The 17414-nt window shown below is 35.5% G+C and overlaps 1 protein-coding gene across 9 annotated transcripts in view; it reads left to right on the top strand.

Annotated features, from left to right (window-relative positions):
• Positions 1-17414, top strand: part of PGGT1B (protein geranylgeranyltransferase type I subunit beta) — a 56471-nt gene that overhangs the window by 26355 nt on the left and 12702 nt on the right. For 7 of the 9 annotated variants that reach the window (XM_065546653.2, XM_005557539.5, XM_015451804.4 and 4 more), the window contains exons 4-7: positions 402-553; positions 1879-2011; positions 7353-7398; positions 16340-16524. In XM_065546653.2, coding sequence (XP_065402725.1) covers positions 402-553; positions 1879-2011; positions 7353-7398; positions 16340-16524 — 516 coding nt within the window. Of the gene's footprint in view, positions 1-401; positions 554-1878; positions 2012-7352; positions 7399-11009; positions 11127-16339; positions 16525-17414 lie in introns of all 9 variants that reach the window. The other 2 variants (XR_012414018.1, XR_012414019.1) reach the window with 2 other exon arrangements.

The raw sequence follows: 17414 nt of genomic DNA, 5'->3' as shown, positions 1-17414 counted from the left end.
GGAGGCTGAGGTGGGAGAATCACTTGAGCCCAGGAGTTGGAGGCTGCAGTGATCTATGATTGCACCACTGCATTCCAACCTGGGTGACAGATAAGACGCTGTTACTAAAAAAAAAAAAAAAAAAAAGTAATAAATAATTTGGTTTACCTGAATATCATCACTACTTCCATAATGCCTGAGGTATCAAAGAATTAAAAATTAGGTAGCCTGGAATGTATTCAATCATATTCATGTTGAGATATATATAAAATGGAGATTTGTTTTTCTCAATAAGATGTCTATACAAATCAGTATAAGCCACATTTAATTTTACTATTTACTAAAACCTTATGTTAGATTTCTTAATGAAATAAGTTTTCATATCACTTCATTAATTAGTACTATATTAATTTTGTATTTAGGCTCCTGGAACAGCTCATCCTTATGATAGTGGCCACATAGCAATGACTTACACTGGCCTTTCATGCTTAGTTATTCTTGGAGACGACTTAAGCCGAGTAAATAAAGAAGCTTGCTTAGCAGGCTTGAGAGCCCTCCAGCTGGAAGATGGGAGGTATGAGTGATTCTTTGTTACTTTTTTTGTAATAAAAAAAATATTTTGGAACTAAAAAATGGATACAATACTATACTAGATCTTTAGAGGATCATACTCTTATTGTTAGAACTCCACCTAAAGCTTACAAGGTACATGATAAAGTGCGTAATCAAAAAAGTGACCCAAGATTTCTTCTGTGAGTGAAAATAAAAATAATTACAATAGCCAAACACCTTTCTCTTCCTTCTTAACAACAATGAGTACATAAATAAATGGTCGAATAATTTCAGGATTGGAATCTAATTTACATTCTAGATGAAAAATTGATATTTTGAAGGACGTATATGTTTAGTCTGAACTTCAGTTCCTTGCTTTATGCTGATTAGGGAAGAAAGGGGTGAACATTGAATATTATATTCCAGAGTAGGTAGGGTAGTTTCTCTGACGTTTTTAAAGAATAAAAAAAGGAGTTCATATGTTCATTAATATTTGGTGATTCACGTGGTATGTCTACAGATGAATCTTCCTGGAGCTTTAAGGTAGAAAAAGATTTTTAAGTCTGAGAAGGGATAAAGCAGTAGTGAAAAGGCTAAGGAAAAGACTGCAAACAAATCCTGCTGTGCTGTTAACTCTTTGTGTTCCATCTACTAATAGCTCTGTTTTCCTGTCAGTGTTTTCAAAACACTGCTCTTGATGAGGGAAAAATAAATGTAGACAATTAGAATAAATTGACATTAATTGGAAACACTATGAAACTAAATATTTACTTCAGCCAGTACATATATGGCTTATGTCTCAATATTTCAGAGTAGCCTTTGATTATTGCTTCCTTATTCTTGTTTATAAATACATACACAACATAGATTGCTACTTCTATACAACTAATGTGTAAAATTAAAATACAGTATGATCAATCGATTAAATGGTTATCTGTGTATACATTTAGAAGAAATTTCACGTAGAAAGACTTGGGCTTGGAAATTTCTTACTACCCAGTGGGTCTCAGGTTTTACCTTTTACATTTTCTGCCATTCTCAAGCCAGTCTACTGCAGCTGTCCCTGGCTGGGAGCAAATAAGCGTATGTTGAGTAAGCATCTGGGAGGGAGTAACATGGTAGTGTGTAAAATGACCAAGAAATCAAAAGTTTGTACTAGAATGATGATTTAGAGAAAGTTTAATATTATTTAAGTTAGTAGTCTTATTCTTTATTGAATAATAAAAGTGGAATAATCAACAGATTTTTCTGTACGTAAAGACACACAGGAGGTGTTTCTAACCCCCATGCAAAAAAAAATCAGAGTCCATTGTTAATAGAAAATCATACTGTTGTTATTATTTTCAGTTTTTGTGCAGTACCTGAAGGCAGTGAAAATGACATGCGATTTGTGTACTGTGCTTCCTGTATTTGCTATATGCTCAACAACTGGTCAGGCATGGATATGAAAAAGGCCATCACCTATATTAGAAGAAGTATGGTGAGTTCTATTGATAAAATTGACTATTTAGGTTGTTTTTGCTGGTACATGAGGGCTGTATTATAGTGTATGTCTCATCTCTTCCACCAACTATTTGAAAATGAGAGCACTAAGATTGCTTTTTAGGTAAATTGTGTATCAGACCACAATAAAGAAATGAAGTACAGATTGACTCCTTGACCATTAAAATTTAATATGATTTTATTTAAAGAAGCAGTATCTTTATAAGAAAGGGATTGATCGACTTAAAAGAAAAAGAAGTAAAATCTGAAAGTCAAATATTGACAGCTTATTCTAGCAGGAGTTAGTAGAGAGTCCTGACAAGCAAGCTGGAAGATTATGTTATCTTTGATGAGACTTTTTATTGGCATTAGTAAGGAAAGCTTAGTCTCAGCAGAACTATCCTTTGCTGTACTGTGTCATCTCTGTATAGAAGGAGAAATAAAACGACTGCTTCACAGGTTTATTATTTTCCAAATGAAGTGTTTCATTTTATAGATTAGAATATTTTGAGGCTGTTAGAATATTTTAGGCTGTTAATTCAACTTTTCGTAGGCAGTATTTCAAAGTGAAAATGTCTATGAGTTCCTAAGAAGAATGGAGTTGCATTTAAGTGAATGTGTAACTGTGGATCAGATTTTTGTAGAATCTACAACAGCACAAATCTTAAAAAGCCTGTGGATACAGAAAGAAGAGACCATTAAAGGAGTTTTAAGAGGAAAAGAGATTTATGTTTGATAGGAGGGTGGGTGATAAGAATTTTTGGTATGAATGCTACAGAAGTAATACTGGCTTCTCAGTGCACTGTATTTGGAGGTGCAGCAAGTTGATTTGCCCTATGTCTGCTCACTTGGCTAAGATGGCATATGCCAGAGTTTTCTCTGTGAAGTTAGTACTTTTCCCTTTGTAATTACTGAATATCTTGTGGTGAGATATCTGGAGACTGTAAATATTCAGTGAGTCCCTAATCAAATTTTTATCCAGTAGTGTTGTTAGTATGCATTGAACGTTTTCCAGCTCTCCAGCTCTCGCATCCTTCCTATAAATATCAGTTAAAATTCTACTGTTTGAAAAAAACTTTCTCTTTGCCTTCATTTATTTATTTACTTGTACTTACTTATTTATATCTCTATGGACTTTAGTTTCTAATTTTATTCAATGGGTTGTTATCTGTTACTGTCATTATTTTGATGCTCAGATTGCCCCAGATTAGGCCTGGGGGAACCCCTTTAAGTAGGCTCTATGCCCTTTTGACATGTTGAAGACCTCCTTGCTTTCTGGCACAAGATATTCCAGGTTTATCTTCTACTTTTCCATCCTCGGCTCTGGAATCAGTCATTTCTTTGAGGAGCCTTGGTTATTCTTGTTGAAGGATAGAGTTTAGAAACTTGAATCTGGGTACTAGGTATGCTCATTGGTATTGAGATGTCATTACTTCTAGGCCTTTTCTCAGGCAGAGATAGGAAATGTATGCATACATAGGCATCCCCTTACAGACACACACAATCTATATTTCTGTGTCTATTTATGTATCTATATATTAAAACCATGAATATCGTGATGCCTCAAATTTCAGTCTAACACCACAGGGCTCATTTTAACTTTCGTCCTTTCATTTGTGACTCCATTCTCTGAAAGTGACAAGCAATCCCGGCTCCTATTACCCAGAATATGTTGGTTCTTTTTGTTTTGAGTCTGAGGGCATATAGTCAGAATACTATATTTAAGAAGTACTCCAGTTACTTATTTTATTTCCCTCCTTTAATATGGTTATGTTATCTGCTTGAAATACAAGTAGGTTATTTGTTTGTCTTTGATTTCCATTTTAGACTTTCCCTTCACTTTTAGCTCTCTTCTGCCCACAACTTTGACTTTATTTATTTACTTAATATGTGAAAAATTAATTTGGTTCTTAACTTCAGAACTATACAAAAAGATACATACAGAGAAGTATGACTCCTTGCCCCTCACCCTCCCTGTCTTCCACCCTCTTCTTAACTCCCATACTTAACATCTTGTTCCCTGTCACCCTGTAGGTAACCATTGTCATTAGTTTTCAGTTTATCTTTCTTCCATTTCTTACTGATGAGAAGATACATATATTTTTAATGCTTTTTCTTTCTTCATAAGGTAGCATACCATACTCTTTTTTTGCTGTTTGGTTTTTTCACTTAACAGTATAGCTTGGGAGGAAAAAACACAAACAAAAAACCACCAGTACAATGTGAAAATTACTCCTTATCAGTTCAGAGAGATTTTTCTCTTTTTCTTATAGTTTCCTATTATATTACTCCACTGTGTGAATGCACCATGGTTTTTTTCAGCAATTCTATATTTAGAGCATATATTTTGCAATTACAAATAATGCTGTAATTAATAACTTTTTGCATATATATTTATATATTGTTATAGATACATCTTCAGAGTAAATTTCTGGTAGTGGAATTGCTTGATCAAAAGGTAAATGCATATGTAATTTTATTAGAGATTTCCCATTTTCTCTCCAAAAAGAATAGACCAGTTTGTTTTCCCACCAATATAGGAGAGTGCCTGTTTTCACATAGCCTCACCAGTAAAAAGTGTTATACTTTCTTTGTTTTTACCTTTTTTTCTGGTGGTCAAAAAATGATATTTCAGTATATTTTTAATTTTGCTCCCCTCCTCTCATGATTTTTCATTTTATTATTTCCTTTATTATGAGTGTAATTGACCATTTTCTTAACTCGAGGGCCATACAAATCCAGACTGCAGGCCAGAGTTAGCCTTTGGGCCATTGCTGACCCCTAGTTCTAGTCCATTATTTTGCATTTTCTTTTTTTTTTTCTTTTTTTTTTTTTTTTTTAGGAATTCCATTTTAGTGTCTGTTCTTTTTTTTGCCTGACCTTCTTTTCAGCCACTTTCTCTTTGACCTTTTTGATTTATTTATCTCATTTTTATTCTCTTGGCTGTTTTCTGCTTTTTTCAGTGTCCCTTGTTGTATTTTCATTTGAGATTATTCTTCCTTAGTCATCCTGTAATTTAGAATTTATTTCTTATTTTGTCTTTTTCTTCTATTTCTTTTCTAACATTATTTCTCTTTTTATTTCTGTTGTTTGTTCATCTGTTTTTAACGTTTAATTTCCTTTTTTATTTCCAAATGCTTGTTTGAGGATATGTATTTGAGTGTGGAGTGCTACATTACAGTTTTCTTCTGATTCATGCCTACTTCTTGGGAGTAGAGGCAGATTTTTATATACTTAGGTGTTTTCATTTCATTTGCTGTGTTTTCATCTCAGAGTTACTTTGTATGTTAGTAATTTTATGGAGTTTTTTTTTTTTTCTTAGAAGAATTCCTAGTTTAAGATTGTTCTCTTCATTGTAATGAAGTATGCTTTCTTTAACGGGTAGCTTTTCTTTGTAGCTGGGATGTTCCATGATTTTTATGGTAGGAAAACGGTTCTCTTTTGTTTCTCAGGTATCTGAATTTTGCTCTTTTGAGTTATCCTTTATTACCTGATTTTCAAAGGGCTTCTCCCTCTGTTTTTAATTTTCTTCAGCAAAATTTGAGCCCTGCCACCTTGACTTGCACATTCTTTTAAGTGCCTTCCATATAGCCAATACTGTGTTTGCCAGGCCTCTTTCAGAATAGGCTATCCTCATTTTGCATGATAGTGCCATGCTATGATAACCACACAAGCCGAAATGATACACAGTGATTTTAATCATCAATGGGAAAAATTATGATTGTTTTGTGACCTTTAAAATTTTTGTCAAAACATTGAAAACTCTTCCTGTCAGTTATAAATGTATAATGTTTTAAATAGTAAAATCAGCATATAGTATACTATAACGTTTTAGATAGTAAAATCAGTATATCGTATACTATAATTTTAAACATTGGAAATATTGAGAATATTGCCCCCTTCTCATTATATAAGTTATAAGATGGAGTCTTTTTTCTGTGTGTAGGCAAATGACCACAATCTAAGCTTCTGTCAGCTTCCAACGTATGTTTTGTGTTTTCAGTGTTGTGAAACCTCTGAGAATTCCTTTTATGTGAAGTTTTTTTTGCCCATAGCAGTTCCCTAGAACATCTTCATCTTTTTTTATCACAAGCCCTTCCCTTTCTTACAGATGTTTCACCTTCACTTAGTTCTTCTGACTGTATATCTAGAGTCTCAAACAGCAATATTATCAACTTCCCCGTAATAGCTATTTCTTCTATAACTCTAATTTTAATTTCATACCCAGTGTTAATGCTTTTTATTTCTTTACTGCACTTTCATCTTTGTTGGCCAAGCCCCTTTCTGTTATGCCTTTTAATAAAACATCATGTGGGTTTATCACTAAGAGACAAAGAGCACAACCACATCTGCTATCTGTGTGTGAACTGAATAACATGTGCAATGGCCAATTCCTAACAGACTTTGAAAAAGGTGGTGTGATTGATCACTGATCATGATGCACATCTCTTATTTATGTAGTGATCTGCAGACTGAAGAGCCAGTAACGGAGTTTTGTACTTTCTGCAATTGCAGTTAATATGCTGCTGTGGTTACTGAAGTTTGTTGTGTACTTAGCTAAACCATGGCAACTGGAATGTGTGCATAAGAGAACTGTGCAAAGTGAGAATTGCCTGTATTTCTCATATTTAGGGTGGACTTTCTCTTTTAGGCAGTGATTTTAGATCAGTCTCGGAACTACTGTTAGCTCCCCTCCTCATGATTTTTCATAAATCACCCTTGCTCTCTGCAAAGGTGTGTCAGAGTTGCAATAGATGGCTTGCTGGGATTTGATGTTTCTTTTTCTGTAGACAGGTAATCTGAAGCTTGAGTGTGTCTTCTTGCTTGCTAAGGTTTGAGTTTTCAAAGTTTTACTGTTCTTCTGTTTTGATTTTGGAGTGTATGTGGGGAGATTCAAATAATGGTACCCAGTAATGGCTATCATTATTCTCAGTGACCCCAGACTGCCTCAAATAGACTTGTTTCATGTTTATAATGTTCTATCAGTGGGAAATCCTTATATTTTCCTCCAACTCATGCATACTTGCAATGGTAAAGGAGTAAGGTTTGGAGCTTTTATTGAATTGAGATTGAATATGTAGATAACTTTGAACAATCTATTCTCAGAATGTGCCTAGTGTATACATTTAGTGATTTGGCTTGGTGAATAAGAAGACAAAATCAGGTATTTGAAAATGCCTAATTCTATTCTCCATGGGGAAAAACACATATTTTGGAAGATACAAAGGAGAAATAAAATTAGAAGAGACCACAAACTTAGTGCAATGGCAACTTATTTATTCATTTATTATTATCATTATTATTTCCCTATTAAACTGAACAATGTTTTTCTTTTTCAGTCCTATGACAATGGACTGGCACAGGGAGCTGGACTTGAATCTCATGGTAAGACATCTTAAATAAGTGAACATGTAGTTTCTTTTGTTCCCTTAGACAACATCTTGGTGTCTTCAGTATGGAGAACCTCAGAAGTTTTTCTCAACCCTTGGTGCAGCATAATTTTCTTCTTTGTCACTTTTCTGATTCTCTTTTGACACCATTTTGTATATTTGAAGCCTCTTTGGTCAGTTATCATTCAGGTATTACTCAGGCTGGGATGTTCATATGATATTTTCTAGTAATCTATTCAGGTGTTAGCTGCATGAAAATATCTTTGGATTGTTTCTTACTCTATTGTTAGAAAACAACAGGTTTTCTTTGGCATAACTCTAAAAGGCTAGACCAAATATAGAATATTAAATATGAACGAACAAGTTCATGAAGAAATGAAAATTTTTATTTACCTTCCTTAATAAAATTATTAGTCATAATCATAAAACATTTTGCTGCTTAGCTTATATTTAGTGCAAACATTAATACAGTCTTTTCTTTCGTGTTTTTTTCCACTTTTGGAAGAACTAGAATAATGTGATAGTCACTAAGTTTGTCAGCACATCAATAGCCTGAGTTCTCTCAAGTTGAAATTTCCATTTGGAAATAAATAAGCTTCCATTCTTCTTTTCTAAAAAGGAAGAGGCCAGGTCATGGAGCCTCTCTGAGTGAATTTCAGTTTCCTCCTCATCACAACAGTTTTCTGTATGATTATTTGTTATCTCTATCCCTTTGCTAGCATAATGGAGCAGAAAGAACAGAGCAGTGTTCTGGTCTCAGCCCTGACACCAACTGAGTGACCTTGGCTCCTCACTTAATTTCTCTAAGGGTTTCCTCATCAATCGAGTAGAAAGGATTGCATCTTTCTTTAGGATTGTTATTAGGATTATAAGAGATATGGGGAAAAGTGATTTGTAAATCATAAAACCTGTATAAAAAGATATTTCTAACAAATATTCCTTAACCCCATAGCCTTGTATATACTCTGGGATTTTGTCCTATCAAGTATTTCCTCCTCTTCTCACCTCTTCACTCCCTCCTTAAATTTAGGTAGTTGTAGACTATGTGTCTCTAAGGGGTATATAGAACACTGTCCTCTGAAGCCATACTATAATTATGACACCGTAGTTTTTGTATGTGCCTGAGTCTATGAGATGGAGGGTGGGAGGAGCTGGCAGTAACAATTATGTTACTAGTCATCGCCACATGATCAAGAGGGATGTAGTTATAGTTGTACAAAAAGGAAATCTGGTAGCTCTAAGAATTTCTGAGAAGACAGGATCTGGTGTTTACTATTGTAGGTGGTATTAATGTACACTCTGGCTGAGGAGTCACCTCACCTGTAATACAGTTGATATTCTTTCCAAGACATTGGGATTATATTCCAATGTATAATGAAACAGAGGGGCTTCCCAAACATTACACTGTCTAATGGGTCCTGTCAGGAAAAAATCTTCCTGAGTTATACAAGTCATGATTTTGAATTGGTATGACTTGAGTAGGCTGTACCCATTAGAGTCATTAGTGATGGACTATAGTTCGTGCCCTAAAGCTTGTATCTTCCCTCTATCTGTAACTTTGGCTTGGTAGATTTGAGGCCTAAAAGCCTTAGAGGAAGGCCTTTTAATCAGAGTGTCACAGTGTATTTGTATATCTTAAATAGGTTATTATACCAAAATAGAGCCCCTTCAGCCTTTGGAACAACCAAGCAGCACCTGGGTATCTGGAGTCCCTGGTAAGGTTGTCTCTGGCCAGGAGCATCTTCCTCAGTATTACAGTATGGCCTACAAATACCAAATATTTTAATTTTCTTTGTGTGCTATGAAGTTAGATAGGCTGGGAAGTGCTACCCTAAAGGATTTTGGTTTAGTTTTCTTTCCCCCTCTCATCACTATCTATACTAGCAAGTGAAACCTCTTTCTAAAAAGTCCTACAGTTTGGCCACCCCATCAAGTCACTGTGTTCTCTCTTTTTCTTTTTTATTGTTACTGTCTTTGGAAAAGTGGTCCAAATGTACTATTCACTTTTCTTCACAAATGACTTGTTCTGTCATTCTCTGTGTAAGCCTTCAGGAACTTAGGAAGTTTGTCTTTGAAAGTCATGAGTGATCTGTATTTCAAATCCAATATCTTTCTCATTCCTCATCTTATATTTATTGAAGCATTTGAGCTATTAACCTCCCCCCTTCTTTCTTAAAACATCGCATTCCACTTGTGCTACTTCCTCATGAATTACTTCTGGTTCCTTCACCATCTTTGTTTCTTCCTCTCATTTCTTTACCTCAGTTCAGCTTTCTTTTCTTTTGATAATTCTTCCTAAATCTCAAGGCTTTTGTATGTGCTGTTCCTTGTATGTAGAATCTTCCTCCATCATCCTCCACCCCCAGCATACACCTGGTTTTCTTTCACATCCTTCAGATCTTGGTTCAAGCTCCTGATTTAAAATTGCAAACCACCCAGATACACCTGCAGTATTTATAATAGAATTCCGAACAAACTACACATACACATCCCATTCTCTAACCCCCTTACTAGATTTATTTTTCTCCATATCACTTATTATTTTATAAATGACCTATGTTTTATCTATTTGTTTTTTGTCTGCTGCTTCTCACTTAAACCTCATGAGAACAGAGATTTTTGCCTGTGTTACACACTGATGTATCCTCTGCACCTGTAACATGCTTGGCACATAGTTGAACAAACTAACAGATGGTTCTTTTTTAATTATCTCTGTGTTGATGGCACCCAAAACTGTGTTTCCCAATCTGTACTGTTGCTTCTGTGCTGCATAGCCCCCTTTCCATTTGCTTGCCAGGCATCTTTCTCGATATGACTTCAGTATCTCAAACTGCATATTTTTAAAACCATCATTCTCCTCTTCAGCCTGTTGTTGCTATTCAGAGCTAACATAGATTTATTGATTTTTAAAAATATTTTTTGGCCGGGGGAATCCAGCAATCCAGAATTTTGAGTTTAATTTTAATCTCCTTTTCTATTTTTGTTTTTAATTTGCCAGTTACACCAGTTGTCGTCCATAAATTATCAATTTATAATCCGTGATCTACAGACTAAGAGGAAAATAATGTATTTATTAACCAGCTGCTGTGTGCCCACTACCATCTGATACTTTACATACAGTCTCATTGAATCCTCATATCAACCCTCTGAGAATAGACATTTTTGTTTTAGAACTCAGAGAAGTAAAACCACTATGAGTATTAAAGAATAAAGGCTGTAATGGAAATATTTTATACACAATTGTGGAAGAAGATAAAAGGGGTAGTTGGAGGGTCAGGGAAAATCATTGACAAGCCTTCTGAAGCAGTGGCACGGGTGGACAGGTCAGGCCACATAGGGAAATCTAGAAAGCCAGACACAGTCACCTGCCAGATTGTGGATAAGTCTGTGAAGGGCTGGTGCTCCTTCACAGTATGTGGGCCTGATGTAACCAGGGCAAGAGTAAGAAGGATTTGGATGCCAAGTTTATGGGAGAATAAGGGCAAGCTGGACTTAGCACCACTGCCTTTGTTGCTTATCTCCTCTAACCATAACCAGGGTAATGAGTGCTACTTAACTTCCACCTTACAAGTCTCACACAGATTTCTCTAACTTTTGACCATACAGGGAAGTGGATCCTGGGAAACAGAATTCTAGCTTAGCCAAGTTGACACAGTACAAAACCACAATAATTACTGTTATTTCACTCAGAGAAGTCACTTGCTTAGTAGGCTCACATATCAGGTAAGTGTCATAACCCACTTTAAAACCCTGTGCTTGCTCAGTAATCTTGTCCTGCCTGCATTTAAGTCCCTTAGTTTGTCTGTAATCTGATTTCAGTCTAACTTTGTAGACCCACATCTGAGTGACCCCTTCCATGCACTCTAGGTTATAAGAAAATATACTCTCCAAACATTTATACGTGGTTTTTCACCTCTGGACGTTGCTAATATTCCTTTTCCTTTGCTTGAAATGCTTCCTTTCCACCTGCTTCTGCTTGTTTCTCTTTTCATAACTGTCAAGAGTTTAATCTATCTATCTATACCTGGTTCCAGGGCTTCCAGTGTCACCTTCTCTGTAAAACATTTCATCATCTTTTGTCTCCCTTAGTTCTGAGCAATATTTCCCTTTTCTGTATTCCCATAATACTTAATTCATGCCATTTTTATGGTACTTACCTCTGTTTATCTTTGCTGGACTGTAAGTTGGTCATTCATGTCTTATTCCATATGCCCTTGTACACTGTACTATTTGATGAATTAGTTATCCTGTATTCCACTTTGCATCTCTTGCTTGGAAAGTTGAATTTGGAAGGTGTATTTCTGTTACAGTTTGTTATTAATTTAGTTTCTTCATGTGCCTTTCTCATTCCCCAATTTAAATATTATTTTATATATATATATATTTTTTAATTCAACTACTATTCTCCAACTGTTGCTTAGCTTGGAGCCCATTTTTCATGAAAATTAAACAGATATATTTTATCCTTTTAGGCCATGATCATCAAATGTAGTGATTCTCTTTATCCCCATGATTCCCTTAAGATAGTACATGTTGAGTATCCCTTATCCAAAATACTTGAGTCCAGTAGTGTTTTGGATTATGGAATATTTGCATTATGCTTACCAATTAAGCTTCCCTAATCTAGAAATCAGAAATTTGAAATGTTCCAGTGAACATTTCCTTTGAATGTCATGCAGGTGCTCAAAAAGTTTCAGATTTGGGAGCATTTCAGATTTCAGAATGTTGGATTAGGGATGCTCGTCTTGTACAGTTTTAGGGTAAAATGTTCCTTTTGTTTTGGAAGAATTGAATTTTCCTGCTTTGTTAGAGATAAAACTATTCTCGCTGCCCCGCCTACCCCCGCCAACTGAGGATTCATAATGCAGAAGTTCAGATAAATTAATTTGGTTCCATGATTCTTTTAAAATATCTCTACTTCTTAATTATATAAAGATAAATGTTAAATCTAAATATTCAACGCACATGAATTTATATCACTTGGCCAGGCACGGTGGCTCTGCCTGTAATCCCAGCACTTTGGGAGGCCGATGTGTGTGGATCACTTGAGATCAGGAGTTCAGGACCAGCCTGGCCAGCATGGTGAAACCCCATCTCTGCTAAAAATACAAAAAAAATTAGCCAAACGTGGTGGCACACACGTGTAATCCTAGCTACTCGGGAGGCAGAGGCACAAGAATCGCTTGAACCCAGGAGGCGGAGGTTGCAGTGAGCTGAGATCACGCCACTGCACTCCAGCCTGTCTCAAAAAAAAAAAAAAAAAAAAATTACTTCACCTTTTTAATATGGTGTTTAATTGTAAAATGATGTGCTTATTTATGTGCCTATTTATTGAGTTTTCTACTTTAGCTATACGATTGTTGACTACCTTAAGTTTCAGAGGACATGGATTCTTTTCTGATAACTTAGTATATACAAGTACTAAGAGAATATCTAAAACTGAACTGGAAAACCTGTGGGAGCAAAATAAGTTACAACTGTTAAACACTGTTAAAATATAAGTAGATCATGACATAACAGAGCTGAAGTCAGGAACACCTCCTTTACCCTGCACTTGGTAGAATTGGGGTAGGTTAAGAGAGAGTCTCTATGGTCCCTTCCATCTGTGATGTTTTATGACTGAGGTATTCTGCATATGCTAATTCTCCATGTAACTGAAGCACATCACGTAGGTGGCAAACTTTTAACCATTTCAGATGAAAATCTTTCTTATTCTTTTATTTGTATTTGCCTCAATATTCTTACTATTATCCTTAAAGTTTTGTTCATACTGTGTCTTCAACTAAGGCTTAATGAACACAGTTTCACCTTTTCTTGATGAACTCAAATCATTGTAATAAAGAACAATTCTAGTATTGTACTTTTAATATATGATATAATATGCTTGAAGTATTTTGAAGTGTGTACAGATCATTGATCTAATGACATCTAGCCCCAAAAAGATACTCCATTTTAGTTCTTGTGCCTGTTTTTAAATAGTATTTTGTAATCTACTTATTATCAAGATGTCACTTCTCTTTTCTTCTTGATTCTATGTCTGCCTTTAACACTCTTCTAACATACTACTATTTTTTTTTTTTTGAGACATGGTCTCACTCTGTCGCCCAGGCTGGGGTGCAGTCAAGCGATCCTCCTACTGCCACCTTCCAAGTTGCTGGGACCACAGGTGAACACCACCACGCCTGGCCAATTTTTTAAATATTTTTTTGTAGCGACGGGGGTCTCCTTATATTGCCCAGGCTGGTCTCGAACTCCTGAGCTCAAGCAGTTCTCTCACTTTGGCCTCCCAAAGTGGTGGGATTACAGGCATGAGCCACCATGCCCAGCCTAACATACTAGTTTTTATACGGGGTTTTATAACTAGTTTTTTAGAGATTTGTGTAAAACAAGAGACTTTTGGAGCAACAGGCTTACCTGTTGGTAAATGAATGTTAGTTTAATCTTAGACTTTATAAATGTTTCTGGCAACCCAGTGTCCAAACTTCTGTAGTTACTATTTTCAAAATCCATTAGTTTGGACAAAGTAAAGAGTGTTTTTTCTTTGAGTTGTGCCAGCTTGCATTAAGTAGTCCTAATAGGTAGTTTGGAGAGTAATTCTTAATTGCCTCTTTTTACTTTTTGGGAGTTTTAAAGGTTACTTACTGTCTATTAGAGACTTTATATTTAATGATGTAATAACACTTGAAGTCATGACTTGGTTATGAAAGAAAAATTGAAACTAATGAGTCATTTGGAAAGGAAATAGGATTAATAGTTGCTTAATAGAAATTATTTTAAAAGGTTGCAATAAATTTTTTTTAGCTTTTCTTTTGATTCACTCAAGAGTAATATAGATATCCCAGCTAATTCTGAAAATTAAATAGTTCCTAGCTGACCGTAACACTTCTAATATGATAGCTACCTTGAGTTTTCTAGAGGGAATGCTCACCTTTCCTTTGCCAGAGAATACATTCAAGATTTGTAACACCAAAAGGATAGTTAAGGCATGAGATATATTAGGAACAAGACATTTAAATTGCTAAAATTATTAAAAATCACTAGGTGAAGTCAAGTATAAGTGTATTCAAATTGTTTGGAGTTGACAACAAATAGTGCCAGTAAAAAGTGTTGTTTCTTTTCTTATATGGAAAAATACTGACTTTTCATTTCCTGAGGAAAGTACCTTTGTGAGTATATTAATTAGTTTTCTATCGCTGCTGTAACATTTTGGCACAAATATAGGGGCATAAAGCAACCCAAATTTATTCTCTCCACTTCTGGCCAGAGCTATACATCTGTGACTAAGCCTGAGCCGAGAATTACAGGGCTCAAATCAAGATGTCAACAGGGCTGGCTTCTTTCGCCAGCAGTGGCTCCAGGGAAGAATCTGTCCTTTGATTCTTTCCAGCTTCTAGTGGCTGCTGGCATTCCTTGCCTTTGGCTACAACACTCAAATCGCTGGCACCATAGTTGCATTGCCACCTGGCAGTGGTACCCACTGCCACCTCTCTGTTAGTCTAATCTCCTTCTCTCCTCTTGTAATGACTCTTGTGAGTACAGTTAGGGCCCACCCAGATAATACCGAATAATCTCCCCATTTCAAGATCATTTAACTTAATCACATTTGCAAAGCCTCTTTCTCCATATAAAGTAACATTCACAGGTTCCAGGGATTAGGACTTAAATATTGGGGAGGCATTATTCAGCCTACGCAGTGGGTATGAATACGTTTTGAAGTAATGCTGTGCATCTGCTTTCATATTTGGTTTCTCTCTTTCCTACCACCCCCATCCCCCATCATTCTTTTCTTCCTTAAAATTCTTTTTTTTTTTTTTTTTTTTAATATAAGTTCTAGGGTTCATGTGCACAACGTGCAGGTTTGTTACATATGTATACATGTGCCATGTTGGTGTGCTGCACCCATTACCTCGTCATTTACATTAGGTATTTCTCCTAATGCTATCCTTCCCCCAACCCCCCACCCCACGACAGGACCCAGTGTGTAATGTTCCCCACCCTGTGTCCAAGTGCTCTCATTGTTCAGTTTCCACCTATGAGTGAGAACATGCGGTGTTTGGTTTTCTGTCCTTGTGATAGTTTGCTGAGAATGATGGTTTCCAGCTTCATCCATGTCCCTACAAAGGACGTGAACTCATCCTTTCTTACGGCTGCATAGTATTCCATGGTGTATATGTGTCACATTTTCTTAATCCAGTCTATCATTGATGGACATTTGGGTTGGTTCCGAGTCTTTGCCATTGTGAATAGTGCTGCAATAAACATACATGTGCATGTGTCTTTATAGCAGCATGATTTATAATCCTTTGGGTATATGCCCAGTAATGGGATGGCTGGGTCAAATGGTATTTCTAATTCTAGATCCTTGAGAAATCACCACACTGTCTTCCACAATGGTTGAACTAGTTAATAGGAACACTTTTACACTGTTGGTGGGACTGTAAACTACTTCCTTAAAATTCTTAAGCTGACTAGTTGTAATATCTGTATATCAGCTTCTAAGTTGTTTATGTTATGTGTGAAAACTTGTCTATAGCTTAGGGGTGATGGAACCTCAATTCATCAGCAATATACTGTCTTTAAGGGACTTAAAAATCAGTTTCAAGTGATTGGGTTCTGGACAGGGAGTTAGTAGTCCCAGATTTTAGTTCCAAATCTGCCATTAACTGTGTAATTTTAAACAAGTCCCTTAGTCTTGTTCCAAGTCTTACTACTTTTTTTCATAAGTAAAATGTTTCTTATAGCTTTATGTTATTCTCTGTTTTATCAAATATTGAAGACTTGTGTATAGTGGTTATTTTAAAATCTCATCTTTTAAATTTAAATTTTATTCACTATTTTCTAGAATTATATAACCACTTTTTCCCCTCGAACATTCTGTACTGTTTTCATAAGCATCTAATTTGAAGTTTAAAACATTGTGTGGTTTTGATTAACAGGAGGATCTACTTTTTGTGGCATTGCCTCACTATGTCTGATGGGTAAACTAGAAGAAGTTTTTTCAGAAAAAGAGTTGAACAGAATAAAGAGGTGGTGTATAATGAGGCAACAAAATGGTTATCATGGAAGACCCAATAAGCCTGTAGACACCTGTTATTCTTTTTGGGTGGGAGCAACTCTAAAGGTAAGAGAAATAATAAAAAATGAGAAACCTATATTCTGTGTTCATATAAATTGTGCTAAAAAGTTTTGGTCTTTGTAATGTGTATTAAATATTGTTAGGTTTAGGGTACTGGATTTTCTCTTTTGCTCTGCCAAAGCTAGTCTTTCTATGGTTTTTCCATAGAATTCAATGATCTTTTGTGCTGCTTGAAAATTTTCATTCTTAGAAAACTCAGGTAACTCAGAACTTGAGTTTTATGCCTACTTAAACCTTATATAGAACATATTAAATACTTACTTTCTTGTAGATGTAAGGCAATAAAAAACTTGTAACTGGAACTGACTAGTTCATGTAAATCAGGGATCTGTCTGAAAATGATACCAGTAAAGGTTTTATGGGAAGGTGTTAATCTTAAAAGACAAACCATGGGTCATTTCTTCAAAAACCATGTAGGGACTTTTTTATTATTTATTTGTTTAAACCTTCTGAAACTCATCAATTGACGTGCCAGCACATTTTTTCCCATCTCTATTACCTTTTAATATACCTAATTCTGTAAGGTTACTTAGTCACTAAATACACACAAGTTTTCTCTATTTTAAAGTTGCCTTTTTATCTTTAAGAATTGTCACCTTGTTCTGATATTCTGCAATCTAACAGGAGTCTGTTAGAGGAGTCCATGTTTGTCTTCTCTGTAATATCCTAAATTTTTCTCTTAAAATTTATGTATAAGGTTGAAAAACATTGGGAAAAGAATGATTTAAAATGATGACAGTAGTCTCCCTGTCTCTCCTCACTTGGAGTACTATTTCTCAGGTTCATCATTTCAATTTTTTTTTGACTGTGGGAAATTTCAAGCATATTCAAAAGCAGGGAGAATGGTGTAATGAACACCCATGTGTCCATCAACC

This window comes from Macaca fascicularis, chromosome 6 (genome assembly GCF_037993035.2).
Source record: "Macaca fascicularis isolate 582-1 chromosome 6, T2T-MFA8v1.1".
Lineage (NCBI taxonomy): Eukaryota > Metazoa > Chordata > Mammalia > Primates > Cercopithecidae > Macaca > Macaca fascicularis.
This window is presented reverse-complemented; position numbering and strand designations above follow the sequence as displayed.